This window comes from Pteronotus mesoamericanus, unplaced genomic scaffold, assembly GCF_021234165.1.
Source record: "Pteronotus mesoamericanus isolate MK-2021 breed Mesoamerican mustached bat unplaced genomic scaffold, CSHL_Meso_final contig_591, whole genome shotgun sequence".
Lineage (NCBI taxonomy): Eukaryota > Metazoa > Chordata > Mammalia > Chiroptera > Mormoopidae > Pteronotus > Pteronotus mesoamericanus.
Genome location: NW_026555208.1, coordinates 1,277,531 through 1,294,559, shown reverse-complemented (window position 1 = coordinate 1,294,559; position 17,029 = coordinate 1,277,531). Strand labels below are relative to the sequence as shown.

The following is a 17,029-nucleotide window of genomic DNA, read 5'->3' as shown; positions in this document are numbered from 1 at the left end:
CTTGCAGAATTTATGGATCCGCCTAGATAGAGCCAAAAGAAGAAAACATCTTAGTCATTGTCACTGTCTTAATTTCTTTTGCCTCCTCTCTAGGTATTTCTATGGCAAAATAACCTGTTACCGAACAAATGGACCCATGGGGCAGGCGGGGGCGTTCCCAGATGCTATTACTGAAACAATGACCCCCCTCCCCTCGGGGTCTCTCGGTTGTAGGTTCTTTTGCCTGCCACCCTTGGAGTTATGGCTCTGAATGGCAGAGTTTGGTGAAAAGGAAAGGAACTATTTATTCAAAAGTTATACAGGTTTGATTAATGACTAAATGTCGCCATTAAACCTCAAAATTCCTTTAAAACAATCACCAGCACACTGACCATCCTGCCCTCCCGTGCTTTGCCCAGTTAGGTCTGCCAGGCCAGTCAGGGTACCGTCCTTCAGAAGGAAAAGAACAGAAGTCCGGGGCTCGCTAGGCAGGCCTCTCCTGGTTCTCAGCACCATCTGCTGCGTCGCTGCGATCTCCAGCTCTTAATCCATAACCATGTGGCACTTTTTCATGGCTCACTAGCAAGAGTCCTTTCTCCCCTCTTTCTTCCCGTGTGGTCCTCACACTGTTCCCCAGAGTCTGTGTCCCTTTGTCTCTCCTGCAGGCCCCTATCTCTACTTCTCCCTCTCCCCTGTTACATTCTGTATCAAGTCCTTTAAACCTTCTTGATTAGCTTTGGTGATATGCAAAATAACCCTCTTTGCATATAAGGAATGAGGCTATCCTATTATTGACATGCAAAATGACTCTTAATGGTCCTGCTCAAGGCTCCCATCCTCCCTGGCCAACTGCCCTGGGGTGGGGAGAATATATTTTTCTTGGACACCTCAATCTCTGGACCCTGTCACAAATACCCTTTGGAGAGGTCCCTGGATGTGCCCTGTTACAAACCCACTTTTCTACTTCTAGGAAATATGCGCATAAACACTTTTCAAACCGAGTAGATTTTTTCCTTTTGTATGTATGAATTTATTTATCAATGTAGAAAAAAAATACTTTTAAATGCTTTAATAGTTGCTTAGCTTTTTATTTTTTATTTAATTTATTGGTTAATAAAATCATACAGGTTTCATATGTACAATTCTACAGTCCATCATCTGTATATTATATTGTGTGTTTACCACCTCAGGTCAAGTCTCTTTTCATCACCATTTTACTACCCTTTCCCTTCTTCCAGCACCCGCCCCACCCGCGCTCCCCTGCCTCTGGCAATTACTATACTGTCCTCGGTGTCCATAAGTCTTTCTTTTTATTTTCTTTGCTTAATCCCTTTATCCTTCTCAACCAGCACTTAACCTTCTGAGCCTGACAGCTGTCAGTATGTTCTTTATGTTCATGTTTTATCTTCAATTTGTTAGTTTATTTTGGTCTTTAAATTCTACATATAAGTGAAATCATATTGTACTTGTCTTTCTATGACAGACTTGCCCAGGTCTTTAGGAGACAAATGGTATCCATTTATAAAAGATAACGTCTTTGTTATTATTTTTCTGAAGCAATTTTAAGATATAGTATGTAAACATGAAAACTATACACATATTTCAGTCAGAAAACTCAACAAGAAAAATCATGAAGCTTTAAATAAATTGTGTATTTTGAAGAAAAAAAAAGTAATGTCTCTTGCCTGTGAGCAATAAGAGGCTAGAAATGGAGCCAGATCATGACACACTTTATCAGTCTCTGAATAGCAGGATTCCCCTAAGGAAACTGTTAAGCTGAGGGACATATTTTGGCTACCTGTTGTTCAATATCATGTTAAAAATTTCAGTAATAAAAATATTTTGACAATTCTTAAAGGTTAATGACTATGATTTGGAAAACATAAAAGAATTGTACTAAAAATTAAATCAAAACATACATGCATAAATCACTGTAAAATAAGCAAAACATTTCCATCATAAAACAGAGAAAGCAAAAGATTTTTAAATACATTATTAAAAAATTAAGGTGACAAAATGTAGATCATTTACATTGGTTTGGGCTGGTAAGGTAAATTCTTTGAACTTCCTTATATAAGTGGACATAAGTTCACTTATAAGAATTTTATGAAAGTATAGGTAGACAATTCAAAGGGCCATATGATTAAAAAAACAAAGAGCATACAAAAATGTACAATTGTCATAGAAAATACACACAAAATTTGAAGTTGATATTTAATTTCAGATTCAGTAGAAATCAAAGCAAGACAAAACAGGGACAAGATTTTTTTTAAAGAAATTTTAGGTAAAGGTCATCAGATGCAATTAAAATTGGTTGTTTTAACCGTGATAAACCTACTCTCCTTTTGATAAAAATGTCTGAAAACCAAATCATGGGAAACACAGAAATTCTTTAATAATTTATTCAAGTACAGTAGGTATTAATAGGCAAACTTTTCAAAATAACACTTAAATGTTATGAAAGCTCCAGTTTTCAATTTAATGTCATTGATTTGGCTTTAAGCTACCATTTCTGCTTATTAATTTGCATAGAAAAACAGTCAAAATATGGTAGTTTCAATTATATGAATATTTCCTCTAAAATCAATATTGCAATCCTGAGTTTATCAGTGTTTTAAATACACTTACAGATTTGTTTACAAATAGCTTTACAACATTATATACCTCAAACAACTGACACATATATCATTTACCAAGACATTAATTCACATAGCTATAGTATAATTAATTGCAGTATTGAGAAGATAAATTTTATTTTAAAACATCTGGCACTTTTATACTCACTTTTATATTATTGTCTTCTTGAAAAAAGAAAACTTTATTCTATCTATGGCCGTACCACCCTGAATGCGCTCAATCTCATCTAATCTGAAAAATTTTAATCTTTGTCCTACAAACTCTTACCTATTATGATTACCTATCTGCCTCAGTCTGGATCTCCTTATGTCTCTAAATATTTACCCACTTTTCCAGCTTTGTTTTTATTTTATGGTTTTAAATCAATCTTGACTATTTGGACAATGCTCAATTCTAAGTCCTAATATTTCCCCTATAATACCTGCTATAAAATAATCTTCTGTATGCCATTTTTTTCATAAGGATAAACTTAACCACTTAGAAATGAATTTATTACAATAAATTTTAGGTCCCATACAGGTCCACAACATTTGCTTAATTGCCAGCTAGTGGTACAAGCTTAAACCAAAGTGACATGGTATTAGTAACAAATTTAATATATTGTTTTAAAACAAATTAAAATTTTTTTCCACCTTAAATTCTTTTCTCTTTTTACCCCCATATGTAAAATAGAAGTTCTCCTGTTCCTGACACTTACATTGTTATATTTAAATACCTCAGGTTTTGGAGGGCAAATCACTATGAAATATATCTGCTCCAATATCTCATAAATTTGGTTGTTTAATCATCACAGTCTCTGGGTAAATTTTTTTAATTGGATTTTATTTTATATGAAGTCTGTTGACCTGAGTTTGAAAGAAAATGAATTCTATATATCTGAAATATCCCAAGAGAATGTTTCAAAGCATCAGAGACATGCCAATGGTATTGGAGTCAAGCAAACTTCCAGGTTACTAAATTGTGACCAATAAATGTGTAAACACATACATGTATGCATGTCTGTATGAATGGATAAATGCATGTGCATTTTTATATTAACATATGAATGTTGTCTGTAGGTAAATAGCTGGATATAAATTAGAAATGAGTTATTTTGGTAGAAACTAATGATTTCAGTACTGCAGAGCTTTGTTTTATTTCCTGTGAAGATTTGCAAAGACCCTGGGGAAACCAGGTGGACTACATTTAAATTATGTCAATGACTTATTCACACAATGATTTATTTATTCATTCATTCAAAAGACTCTTTAAAATCACCTTTTAACATATATTTACTTGTCCCTCCAGAGAAGTAACATTTATTAGTGTATTTCTTAAATATACTAATATGAGTATTGTCCAAGTGCATGCTTTAATAGAAATGAAATAATATCTCATTACCTACATATATTGCTGTTTTTACAACTAAGAGTATACAATTAGTACAGTAACTGTCCTTCCAAGGAGGGATTTTTAAGACTGCATACTTTTTATTAAACAGATGAATAGAATTTATTTAAATGTTCTGTCTTTTGATATTCTAGGTGTATTTTATTCAATAAAAATTCTGCAATAAATGTACTTGTTCAGTAATTATCACTCTGGTTTTATTATTTATCTAAAACAAATCCCTAGTAGCGTATAAGAGTTTCCATTCTGTCATGCCAAGAACAAATTTATTTTTAGGAACTCTACACTGATTTTATTAGAAAAACAAATATTTTAATGACATTTAAATTTACAGTTGCTTAATGACAAAAGATATTGACTTTTTAATTCTTTTATTTGTAGCCTTATTGTACTCAGATTTGAAATGTTATTATTTTTTCCTTATGTACCTCACTGAGGTTTTCTTTTTGACCTATATAACTTGATAACAAGAAGGAAAACATTATAGACATAACATAAAAGTTAGGATTTTGTGGTATCACAGAAGTGGTAGCTGATAGATTTGAAAGAATTAAGTATGGCCAATAATACAACATGTTGACAGGTAATCCAATTACAAAAATTTACTAGTGGCTTTGATGACAGATATTTCAATGGAAACTTGAATTTGTGGTTGAAGCCAAGATTATAACATAGGGAAAAAAATAGAAGTCATAAAGTAGAAAGAATTAGTTTTGAAAATATTTTTCAGAAACTTGTTTTAAAAAGAATGGTCATTAATATAAAGGGAACTTGGCAATTGAGTAAAAAAGCCAATGAATTCACACAGGTTGTGAACATAAGACATAGAAGTGAGTGTTAGTTAGTCTGAGCACCCAAGAGCATATTTTGAGAAACTTTCTTGATAAGAAAAATGAATTGGTAGTGAATAAAGTAATAAAGAAAGAAAAATGTCTGTAGATGTCAAAAGTTTGTGTGAGAATTAGAATTTGAGACAGTTTACTTCCTATCATTTCATTTTTCTTCATGAAATAAAAAATAATGGTATATGCAACTATTAGGGGAAGAAAATATGTAAGAAGATTATGTTTTAAAAAACTCATTATTGCAAAACATGCGTCAGATAAAAGCATAACCATATAGCAATGACATCCCAGTTAAAATCTAGATTATGAACAAATTGTGCTTGCAATCTGCATGTCTGTATACTTTCTTTAGAAGTGCTCCACACACCGAGTATTAGGAACTTATGATACAGAGTACAGATATTGCTCCAGAGTTAAGGTTGTAGAGTTTGTGTGCTAGCAAGATGAACAATTTGAAGCATAAAATATAAATTCAATTGATAAACTATGGTGTTTAGAATTATATAAATTTATTAAAAATATGTTAAGAAGATCTCAACTTGAAGATTAGAATGCAAAGTTATTTAAAAACATTACCAGCTCATGCACTGGCAATCTTCCTATAAAACAGCACAATCATTATCTTTTATTTTGAAAGATCTTTCAAAAAATAGATATCTGCCTATTTTATTGAAATCTAATATTTGCAAACTATCTATCCCCATGTATATAAAATAACACAGTCAAAACATTTATATTCCTGAGGATGGAACCTTCAAATATATGGTCCTTAGTTTTCTGCCCAGTGGGAGGGTCTGTGAATTTCCAGCAGGGAATTTTGTGCCCCCTTCACATATCAGCTGAGAGGGTTACAAGCAGGCAATGCATACCATGAATAAATTCAAAATTAAAAGTGCTCATTTGTTAATGAACTGTATTAGGTCAGTTTTCTAAAGCTATGCTTTTTGGAAAACAGAAAAATCAGTATTTATAAAAAATGCTTTCCAATTTCAGTGTCACAGATACAATTAAGAACTTCCCACCACATAGAGTTAGCTAAGATTGAGGGACTAAAATATATTTAGCTCTTTTTTTTTTTTCCTTTAAATAAATAAATAAATAGATGGATAGCAAAGACTTACTCCTCTGACTGATTTAGATAAGTGACCATCCTTTATAGATAGGTTCAGGAGATAGAAGTCAGTGACTTCTGGAAGGCCCTCCCAGTTGTACAAATGTATAAGAATGTTTGGAAATTGCTTGTCAGGGAGTGATATCCAAGTCAGTTGAACTTAGTTTTGCTCCCTAGATGATAGAAACAGAAATATAACCATGGGATAAAAATATTTTAAGTTTAAAGTAAAGAGTTATTTCTGACTTTTCCTATTACTTAACCCATAGAACTCCTATTGTTCTGTACCAAACTATTGTAGTTTTAAAGCCCTTGCTCTGTTATTATGGGCAATATTATAGGTATTAAGTCTTCCTTTTCTTGGTTTCAAGACCTGATGGAGAAATAATAGAAATTTTGCAAAATAACATCTCCTGCAGCTCTAATTTTCCTCTGTAGCTTAATGGTCCCATTTTCTGATCCTTGCAGGTGGCAAAATAGCAGCTGTAACCTAAAGTATGAAGACAGAAATCCATGCCTTCTGTACTGGGAGAGGGCCAAGAACTGAGGAACTTTCTTTGACTATGCAGAGGCTCTTCTAACCTAGAAGAATCTTCCAAAGTTATATCTCCTTAGAAGGAAGATAACAATGCTCAACTAACCTGACCTCTTCTGTGGTTTGTTAACCTTTGAAATGATCTAGAAGGTACTGTAGAGAACATCACTACCCTATTACAACCTCTTTCCAATTTCAAATATTGAGGATTATTTCATCTTGAAAAGCTTCTTTTCTTTTGGGCAAAGTCCGTTCTATACTCCTGGGTCACTAAAATGCCTTGACCCCAGTTCCCTGTCCACTTTGAAATACCCTGACAACCCTTTCCCGAATCTCTTTGGTCTTAACTCCATAAACCATAGGATTAAGAGCAGGTGGGAAGAGCAGATAGACATTGGCCAAAAGAATGTGAATATGGAGTGGAATGTGGTGGCCAAAGCGATGGGTAAAAAAGGAAAAGAGTGCTGGTGTGTAAGAGATTAGGATGACACAGACATGGGAACCACAGGTCCCGAGGGCCTTGGACCGAGCTTCATGAGATGAAAGGCGAAAGACAGCTCGTGCAATGAAGACATAGGAGAGAGCAATGCAGAACAAATCAACCCCAATGACCAACAGTGCCGCGGTTAGTCCATACACACGATTAGGCCTAGTATCTCCACAGGCTAGCTTTACTACAGCCATGTGCTCACAATATGTGTGTGGGATCACATGGCTTTGACAAAAGCTTAAGCGTCCAATGAGGAAGGGACATGGGAGCATGAGCATGGAGCCCCTAACCATAGCTCCAACTCCAACACGGGCAATGATGGTGTCAGTGAGGATAGTGGTATAGTGGAGTGGGTGGCAAATGGCCACATAGCGATCAAAGGCCATGGCCAGCAGCACAGTGGATTCCATCATACAGAAGGCATGAATGAAAAACATCTGTGCCAGGCAGGCAGAGGCAGAGATATATCCAGCTCCACACCAGAGGATGGCCAGTAGCTTGGGAACTGTGGAGAAGGAGGCAGCCAAGTCAATGGTTGAGAGCATACACAGAAACAGGTACACAGGCTTGCGCAGGGCTGGTTCAGTGGCAACAACAACCAGGATGATTATGTTGCCCACAACTGTGGCTGTGCCCAGGCAGCACACGGGAAGTGAGAGCCACAGGTGGAACTGCTCCAGACCTGGGATGCCCAGAAGGAAGAAGAGAGAGGGATCCAGGTTAGTGTGATTAGAAGACTCCATGGTCTGGCCAGGAGTTCTGAGCATCTTCTCTGGACAGAAACTCTCTCACTATATCAGATGACCTGAAGAGACAACACAGAACAGGGATATGATGAGACTAGAGTAACACTTATTAGCTATATAATGTTAGGCAAGTTTTATCATCTAAAAATGGGATTAATAATAGTATCATTCCCTAGGGTTGTTAAGAGAATTGTACAGGTTAATATTTATAAAGAACTTTGAATAGTGCCTGAAACACCATACTTGTTAAATATAATTAATAAATGTGAGAAAGAGCTCAAATAAACATTTAAATAAGTTAAAGTTGTTTTATAACTAAGGCCTATGTCCTCAAAAGAAAGTACTAAGCCTTTCTCTTCTCTCTCTCTCTCTCTCTCTCTCCATATGAGATACATACATACATACATTTATATATATTTTTTTTTGTCTTTGAACTGAGAACTAGATTTCTGGCTTGAAATCTAGTGCCTGGTAATTATTTCTGATCTTAGTATCACCATAGTTTTTTCCACTCCTTTCACTAACCAAGAGATATTTCCCCATATCCTTGATCAACCTTCATTTGAAACCTGCATTCCAGAACATGCTTCATGGATGCTCACATGACCAGTTTTCATTTCTCAAGATGTTAAAGTGAACCTTGTTTGGACTTTGTTCTATTTCTGAAAGAGAAACTTCCGGCCTTTACAGTCTACTTTGACATTAATCTTTTATTCACATTCTAACTGTGGTTTTTGGTGATTTCAAAGAAAAGATGTAGCCAAATCCTTCTCAATCTCATCCTTTCACAATGTCAGAAAGGGATTTTATAATTCTATGTCAACTCATGGCTTGATAGTGATGACTCATCTCTCCTTGTGGAAAAATACAACTATCTCAGTTATCCCACCTTTCCTGTACTTCCACTCCCTAGGAGGACACAGTTCATAGCAAAGAGTGCTTAAACCTAAAAGAACTGTGCAGGACATTTGAAGCCATAATGATAATGGGATAGAACCGAAGGTCTAGTCATTAAGATAAAATCTGAGAAATCACTTTAACTGGAAGTATTAAAAAAAAATGTGAACTTTAATGCCCAGAAATTTATATCCAGCCATTCAACCACAAATATTTCATGTGAACCTCTGCTTTAACTAGCCCTATTCTCAAAGCTAGATAACCAGTACTTCAATAATCAGTACAAACAAGACACTGATTCTGGAAAATTTGAGGAGTAAGAAAATAGTTATCAAAGGTGAATCAACTCTGCTACAACTCTTCTTATACCAGATGTATATATGTCATATGAAAAGAGAGGTAAACCCTCCTATTCCCTAATAGCCCAGGCACTGTGTGTGTGTAATCACTAGGAAAAAAGAAATCAGAGAAACTTCTATATTTTTGGACTGCACAGCAGATTCTCCCTTGTTGTGTAGGTGGGTTTAAAAGACAGCAACACCAGGTAACCTAAACATGTTGGTAAACAAAAATTAACTATTGTGTTTGTCCCCACAGACATAGGGACTAACAGAAGAACAGGAGTTAGTGACAAGTACTACTTTATTCATAGCTCAGAGCCAATAAACGATATGACCTCCACAGAAGAGAGATAAATGTGGCTTGTACAGGTAAGTGCACATGAAAAGTCTTGTTGGCATAGTGTACTTTGTGAGCTTACGTCTGTGAGATAAGATGCAGCAAAAATCTAAGGTCCTGATCAATTTGATCTAGAGTCTTATCTTCCTTAAGGAGAGACATGTCAAGGGGGAAGTTTGAACTTGTCCAAGAATGTGACTATTACTGACGTGATTTAAGCTCTTGAAACTACCTAATATTGTAAAATATTGCAAAAGTGCACTACAGATTTCATGCTTGTACTCACATATTCATTGAAGAGGCAAAATATTTTGGAGGCATAGAATCTTGGAGTTTTTAAAGCAGGAAGGGGTAGTGATTCAAAATAAAAGAAAAAGATTGTCAGCATTGGAATCTATAAAACTGGGAACAAATCTTTGTTTTTATTTCTTACTGGCAGTGATGCCTAAAGCAAGTCAATTTTTTAAGATCCTACAGTTTTCTGATCTGTAATATGGTAATAATAATACTCTGTAAGTTTGCTGAAATTTAAAGAAAACACCTAGTACAGTTTGTGGCCCATAGAAGATGCTCAGTAAATGTCATTGCCTTCTTTTCAATAAAAAGTAACCTCTCACCTAGTACAGAATCTACATGCAGTTTCCTTAAACTGGAGTCTAGTCTTAACTTGGACATTTATAAAATGAGAATTGTTTCATTGTAGGACAAACGATGATAAAATCAATGTGCTTAAATTTTTTTTCTATCTGCCCTGTAGGGTCTCCTGACTGACAGTCATTAGGAGATTGGAAAATAGCTTCCCTGCCTACTTTCAGCGAAACTAGATGAACTCAGCTCTGGTTTTTATGACATAGGTTTACTTGTTGAGCTAATGAACACCTCTGCTCAACATAGAGAATGGAGCTAGAATCAGAGGAAGAAGCCATACAACACTGCTCACTACACCACCCCTACCATTTAGTTTATGCCAGATATTCTTATAGTTTTCAATCATCTTTAAATTCACTCTGCACAAAGCTGGAAGGCTTAAATTAACTTAATGATTCTTTATTGAGGTTCCTTCTTGCTTTTTAGGTCTCTGACTCGATCATTTTTCTTGTTGAAACTGAATTGAGCACAGATTACCACAAATCACTGGACTAGGTTGGCTCTCAATCTGAATTATGTAAGTGAGCTTTACTTGAAGTTTTGGTGGTTTGTAAGGAATTCCAACGTTTACACACACCAACTCCTTTATAAAGTTGTGTAATGCTTATCTCACTCAGTCTCATGACTACTCCATCCAGCTCACAGGAATGAGTCTATAATTTCATACCACTTCTTGTATAAAATGGTTTATAATATCAATAAACATTTGTGACCATTCTTACTCAGTTTGAACCTATCCCTCTGACTCCATCTTTTATCTAATTCTAATTGTGATATCAAAGCCAATACCCTCAGTAAAATAAAGTCCCAACACAATTTGAGGGAAAGATTGGGGAATAGAGAAAACTTTCCATGCCTGAAATTGCACCACAAACCTAAAGCTGTCATTTCTTCTGCACAATAGCACAGCTACACTTGTGCTACCTCTGCCTCTTATGAGGACACTGGACCATGGCAAAGCCCAAAATAATCAATAGCATTCTGCTGATTCTCCCTGCTTAATTTACTGCTATTGATCTCTGCACTGTCATTAGGCAGACACATTTCTCTCTCGAGTGCTTAGTGAATAATTATTTCTTCTTAGTACTTTCAGGAATATCATAGTAAATGTTTAAACTTTCTTCACAATGCTTCCTATTTTCTTTGTCCAGCTAACAAATCACTTGCTTCTTTCTTTGCTGGCAGCTCCCAACCCTGCTCTCTTTTCCAACCACTGAGCCTAATACCAAACTAAAATTCCCATGTTAGAAAGCCTGTTAAATAAAACTCCAAATTAGACTACACAGAGCTGTTATTCAGCAAAATCCCCTTTCCGGGCCTGTAAATCTCATTCTTCCTGCTTTGAAGTAAATTTCCTATCACCAATTGTACAGATACATTTCTCTTAAGAGCTGAGAAATGTCTTTTATAGACTCTTTTCCTGATCCAAACTCACATGTCTCCAGGACAGCAGAAATGAGAGGGCACAGTATTGTGGAAGCATCCTCAGAAGACAGAAAGAACGTTACTAGTCTCCCACCCTCAACTATGCTGAGCCAAGAGGTTGTTATACGGATGAAACATATCTCACAGCCCCAACTGGGAATTTGGTGAGTGGTAATGGGCTTATGGCTAAAGCCATCTGGGGAGCTTTTGTGTTCCCTAGGATATCAAGCATTCAAGGTTTTCTCTTCTATTTGACCACATCAGAATATAAAGATGAAAGTAACAGGCTTTAGTTAAAGAGTCAGGGAAGGACTATTTGTAACCTACTCCCTTGGAACTCTCTATATTTCTTTTGTTTGTGTTTTAATTCTCCACATCTTAGATACACCACACACACACACACACACACACACACACACATCTCTTATTGGCACCTATTGGTTATGTTTTTCTGATGGAAATTTTAATAATACTGGAGAAAATGTGTTCTCTTAATTTCTCTCATTGTATCATTGATGTATATCTCCCAGAAATTTGGGAGGTTTGGGAGAAGAAAAGGGATAAATATTAAAAATTGAAAAGAGGACACAAATCAGACATAGTAATTATGAAAGTATATGATTTTTTCATGTTTTTAATGGCTTTTCTGAGATATGATGAACATACCATAAAATTCATCCATTTAAAGTATATAATTCAAGGTTTTTAATATATACACAGAGTTGTGCAAGCACCACCACACTCAATTTTAGAACATTTTTATCCCACATCCATTACCAGCAACTCCATCTTTTCCTACCACACTGCCACCCTGCTCTAGAAAACTCCCAATCAACTCTCTGTCTCTACCGATTTTCTTGTTTCAGACATTTCATTAAAAAAAGGAGTCATACAACATACTATTTTTCTCTTACTGGCTTCTGTCTATTATTTCCAAAGCTTTTTCCATTTTAGAAATAAAAATGTAATGAAACCATCAATTTACCTAATTTCCCAGTTAAAAATGAACATAAGTAAATATTCTATAACTGTTTTATTATTAACTAAAACACAAAAAAATTCAAACATTTAACTAAATTTTTTCTAACCATCTCAATATTCAAGTAAACATCAAACAAGAAAACTTGCTGATAATTCTATGGATGTTACTACAAAAACCTAATGAAAGTAGGTATACAATTTTAGGTAAATTATATACTTTTCCAAAAAAAATGGGAAACAAGTGGTGTTAGATCTTGGAAAGTCAAAAGTGAGAAATGAATAACAAATCATAAAAATTGGGAAACATTTCTAACTGTTTCTAAAGCAAAAATGCAAGCAAATCCGCTGTCACCCTCACTCCATCCATATGGCGCACTGTGCGGGAGGTCAGAGCCATGGAATAGAAAAAAATAATAATAAAAGAAATGTGTGAGTGATAGTAGTATTCTTGTAGGCAATCTTCAGAGAATTTGTTAGACTATTATAAGAGTTCAACAAGATTAACAGATACAAAATCAACATAAATAGATGAGCAAAATTTATGAAAAAAATATGAGCAATGTAAGAGATTTTTATGAGCATAAAGTATGAGATTAAAAAGAATCACGTTTCTCATGTCACTTTTGTGACAGCACGGATGGACCTGGAGTGTATTACACTAAGTGAAATAAGCCCGTCAGAGCAAGACAAATATGACATGATCTCACTTATATGTGGAATCTAATAAACACAATAAACTAACGAACAAAATAGAAATAGAAGCAAAAATACGTGAAACAGACTGACCGCTGCCAGGAGAGGGTGGGGACTAGATGAACAATGGTGAAGAGATTAACCAAAGAACATTTATGTATGACCTATGGATAGGGACAAAAATATGGGAATTGACTGTGGAAGGGAACAGGGTGGGATTGGGTGGAGGTGGGAAAAGGAGAAAAAGCAGGCCCACTATAATAGCATAAACAATAAACAAAAGTAAATTTTAAAAAACAAGAACACCACATCATGATCACAAAGGAAACCCTTAGATACTCTAACGATACCTCCTCAAATGAATCTGTATATTAGATGTAAGCCCAATTAACTCCTCAGAGGAATTTTGTTGAATATATCAATGACATTTACATGTGAAAAATAAAATTCTAAGAATGGCCAAGTTCGTAAGAGTAAGATGGCAAACTGCCCTAGTAAACTTAAGAATTATTTGAAAAATTCAGAAGTTTGGGTCAAAATTGTTATAGAATAACAACTGGAATAAAATAATGAAAAGTCCAGAATGAGATCCACACATTTATTTGACATAGGTAATGTTAATCATCAGAAAATAAAGAATATACTAAACAGTAGCTGAAGTTATCTATTAATATATTTGAAAACATAATGAATATAATCATTTTATGACCCATGAGCAATGAATATTTTAAATGAATTAATAATGATAAATGATAAATTCTCAAAAAATTGCAGGCCTGTATCTTGATGACACTGGGCAAATAAAAAAAATAGAAAAATGTACAAATCATAAATGAAGTAACTGATACATTTTTCTTTTTCATAATTTATGTTAGTATAACATAGAATAATAGCACTCAAAGGAAATAGATTAGGAGAAAATTACTTAAACACATATAAATGACAACATATTTTTAAGAATATAATAAAATAACACCAAATTAAGTTTTTAAAAAAGTAACAACCTATGGGGGACTCCAGCCTGTAAAGTCCCCTGATTTGCCGTGGATGAAAGAAAGAGTCATTCCAGACGTCATTTGCCTGTCAAGGAAAGGGGAAGGCAATTCTCTCTAAAGGAGAATGTCCAAGCCCCTGTGCTCAATGGTTTTTATTGAGAGGGTTACAAATGGGGGACAGGTAGCAGGAATGTATAGGTAATCTAATTACATCAGTAATTTAAACTTACAGAGAATAGGTGATGTTTAAAGAAGACAACGGCAGGAACACACCGAACTGCTTCAGATCTGGGTTGAGCAAACATTATGGAGCCAGGTGGAATTTGAGTCACGGTCCAGGAATTTTGTAAATTTCTTTCCCAGCTTTGAGCTTGTTGTCTGGTATAAGATTAACAGAGTTTGAGGGAGAAACAAAGCATGCTTCAAGGAGTGTAATTTACTTCTAGGCCGGTTTCCCCTCGGGGCCCTGAGAGTTGTTGTTGGGTCCTGCCTACCAACCACATTACCAGTGTTCCGGCCTAGGCTTACGGCTCCTCTCCCAGGCCCCAGCTTGCGCAGGCCTGCAGTTTCCAATATCACTCAAAGTGGCCCCCTACAATAGCCAATTAAGAACATTAGATAAAAATATGTGGAAATAAATTTTACTTGTTTAGTTAATGAATTTAGCAGAAAAATTCATAAAAAATGAGATACCATTTTATATGCTTAAGAATTTGGGGAAATGGAAAATCTGTATTGTATATGGATGTGTAAAATGACAAATATTTTGAGAGAAATTTAACAATATGTACTTAAGGTGAAAGTATCTATAATCTTGAGTGAGCAACTTTGTTTCTTTTTATATATTATTTTGTAGGATATTTCAACAATGTCATATCATGAAACTTCAAAGAAAAGAAAAATTATGGCATTTCGTTAAAAGGAATGAGGCTCCTCCTAATTAGAGGCAGCCCGGCCTCCATAAGAGTGCTCCACCTCAACCCTTACCGCCACTCCCCCCTCACTCCCACCCCTATCCCTATCACACCCTTGCCCCCAACGGTCATGAAAACTGAGGACATCAATAGCTTTGTTATCGAATGATGGACCTGTTGTCAGGGAGCCCCACATGTTATTACCAGAACAATGCACCCCGCTTCCCCGGGGTCCCTTTGTCCTAGGTTCTTTGCCTGCTGCCCTTAAAAGTTATGGCTCTCAATGGCAGAGCTTGGTGACAAGGAAACGAACTATTTATTTAAAAATTATACAAGTTTTGAGTAAAGGTGAAAGGGCTCTGTTAAATCTCAAAATCCCTTTCAAACACCCACCAATGCACACAGTCCTGCTTTTGCCTCCTTTGCCCAGTTAGATCAGTCAGGCCAGTCAGGGATACCATCTTTTAGAAGAACAGAAGTCCAGAGCTTGGCTAGGCAGGCCTCCTTCGGTTCCCAGCACCATCAGCTGTGTTGCTATGATCTCCAGTTCTTAATCCAAAACCGCATGGCACCTTCTCATGGCCCACTAGCAAGAGTCCTTTCACCCCTTTTCTTCCTACAAGGTTTTCACATTGAGTCTGTGACCCATTGTCTCTCTCCCAGACCCTGTAACTCCTTCCCAGTTACATCCTACGTTAAAGTTATGCAAACCTTCCTAGTTAGCCTTGTTGAGATGCAAAATAACCATTTTTGCATATGAGGTATGCCGTTATCCTGTTGTTATTGACATGCAAAATGACTTTTAACAGCCCTGCTCCATGTCAGGTATGAAGCTGGCATGTTATTGATACACAAAGCAACTCTCAATGGTCCTGCTCCATGTCTCCCATCCCCCATAGTGGCCTGCTTTTGGGGTGGGGTGGGAAAATATTTTATATTTTTCTTGGACGCCCTAAGTTCTGGACCCTGTTACAAATCATCCCTATGGGGGGCCTGGCTGTGCTCCATTACAGCTTGATGCACATGCTTTATTCATTTTTAAATTTATTTATTTATTATCACAAAGGACATATCACGGCAGACTAATTAGGATCTCTAATACAGTAAACCTCTGTTCTTTACTTGTGATAGGGAAAAGTTAGAACATTCACCTAATTTTTTTTAATTGCAGTACATTCAAAGGTGGAGTAGGAATATTACAGATAAAGAACTAGGTTATACAAGATGTTGAATAAAAAAGGTTACAGTAAATCTTCTGTATTTAAATACAAAAAGTAAGACCTGTAATTATAAAAGCCCAACCTATAATTATTAAAGAAACAAATGTGTAAGAAGAATATATGTTAAATTTGTGTCATTAATTAACTCTCAGGTGAGAAAGAGGATGTACACTTCTGGCATTTATTTGTCAGAAGGCTGAGATGGTAGAATTCTACACAATTAGAAACTGTTGTACATTCATGAAGATATATTTATGTATGCAGAAAATTTCTTGATCATCTAGGCCAAACTAAACTAAATACAAAGTACATTTATTTTAGATGTTTGTCGTGATAATATTGTATAACAGAACAATCAAAAACAGGGATTTATGAGGAAAGCAGAATGCCTTCTACTCCCCTCAAAAACATCTAAATCCTAATTTTTGGAATCTGTTAGGTTACATGTCAAAGAGCAATTACAGTTGATAATGGGATTAATCTTAATTAATTGGGAGAAACAGGGAGATTATCTTGGATTATCTAGGTGGGCTCAATGTAATCAAAAGGGTCTTTAGAAGTAAAGAAAGAAGAGAGAGAGAACCAGAGGGCTGGCAATGTGAGAAGGACCAAAGCTTTTGGTGGCTTTGGAGATGGATGAAGAGGGCGAAGAGCCAAGAAATGAGAGCGCTCTCTTAATGGGAAAAGAAAAAAAAAAAAAATCAAAGAAACAGAGCTTCCCTTTGATTCTTCCAAAGAAAAGTAGCCCTGTTGACATCTTGTTTTTCACTAAAACCATTTTGGATTTCTGACCTCCAGAATTGTAAGGTAAAAAATTTGTGTTGTTTTAAGTCTATAAATTGTCAT

At 35.5% G+C, this 17,029-nt stretch overlaps 1 protein-coding gene across 1 annotated transcript; it reads right to left on the bottom strand.

The window, feature by feature from the left end:
* Window positions 1-6,759: 6,759 nt before the first annotated feature.
* On the bottom strand, window positions 6,760-7,753 carry LOC129076512 (olfactory receptor 52P1). The gene has a single exon (XM_054580670.1). The coding sequence runs from the start codon at window positions 7,751-7,753 to the stop codon at window positions 6,767-6,769; it is 987 nt and encodes a 328-aa protein (XP_054436645.1). The 3' UTR covers window positions 6,760-6,766.
* Between the last annotated feature and the right edge of the window lie 9,276 nt (window positions 7,754-17,029).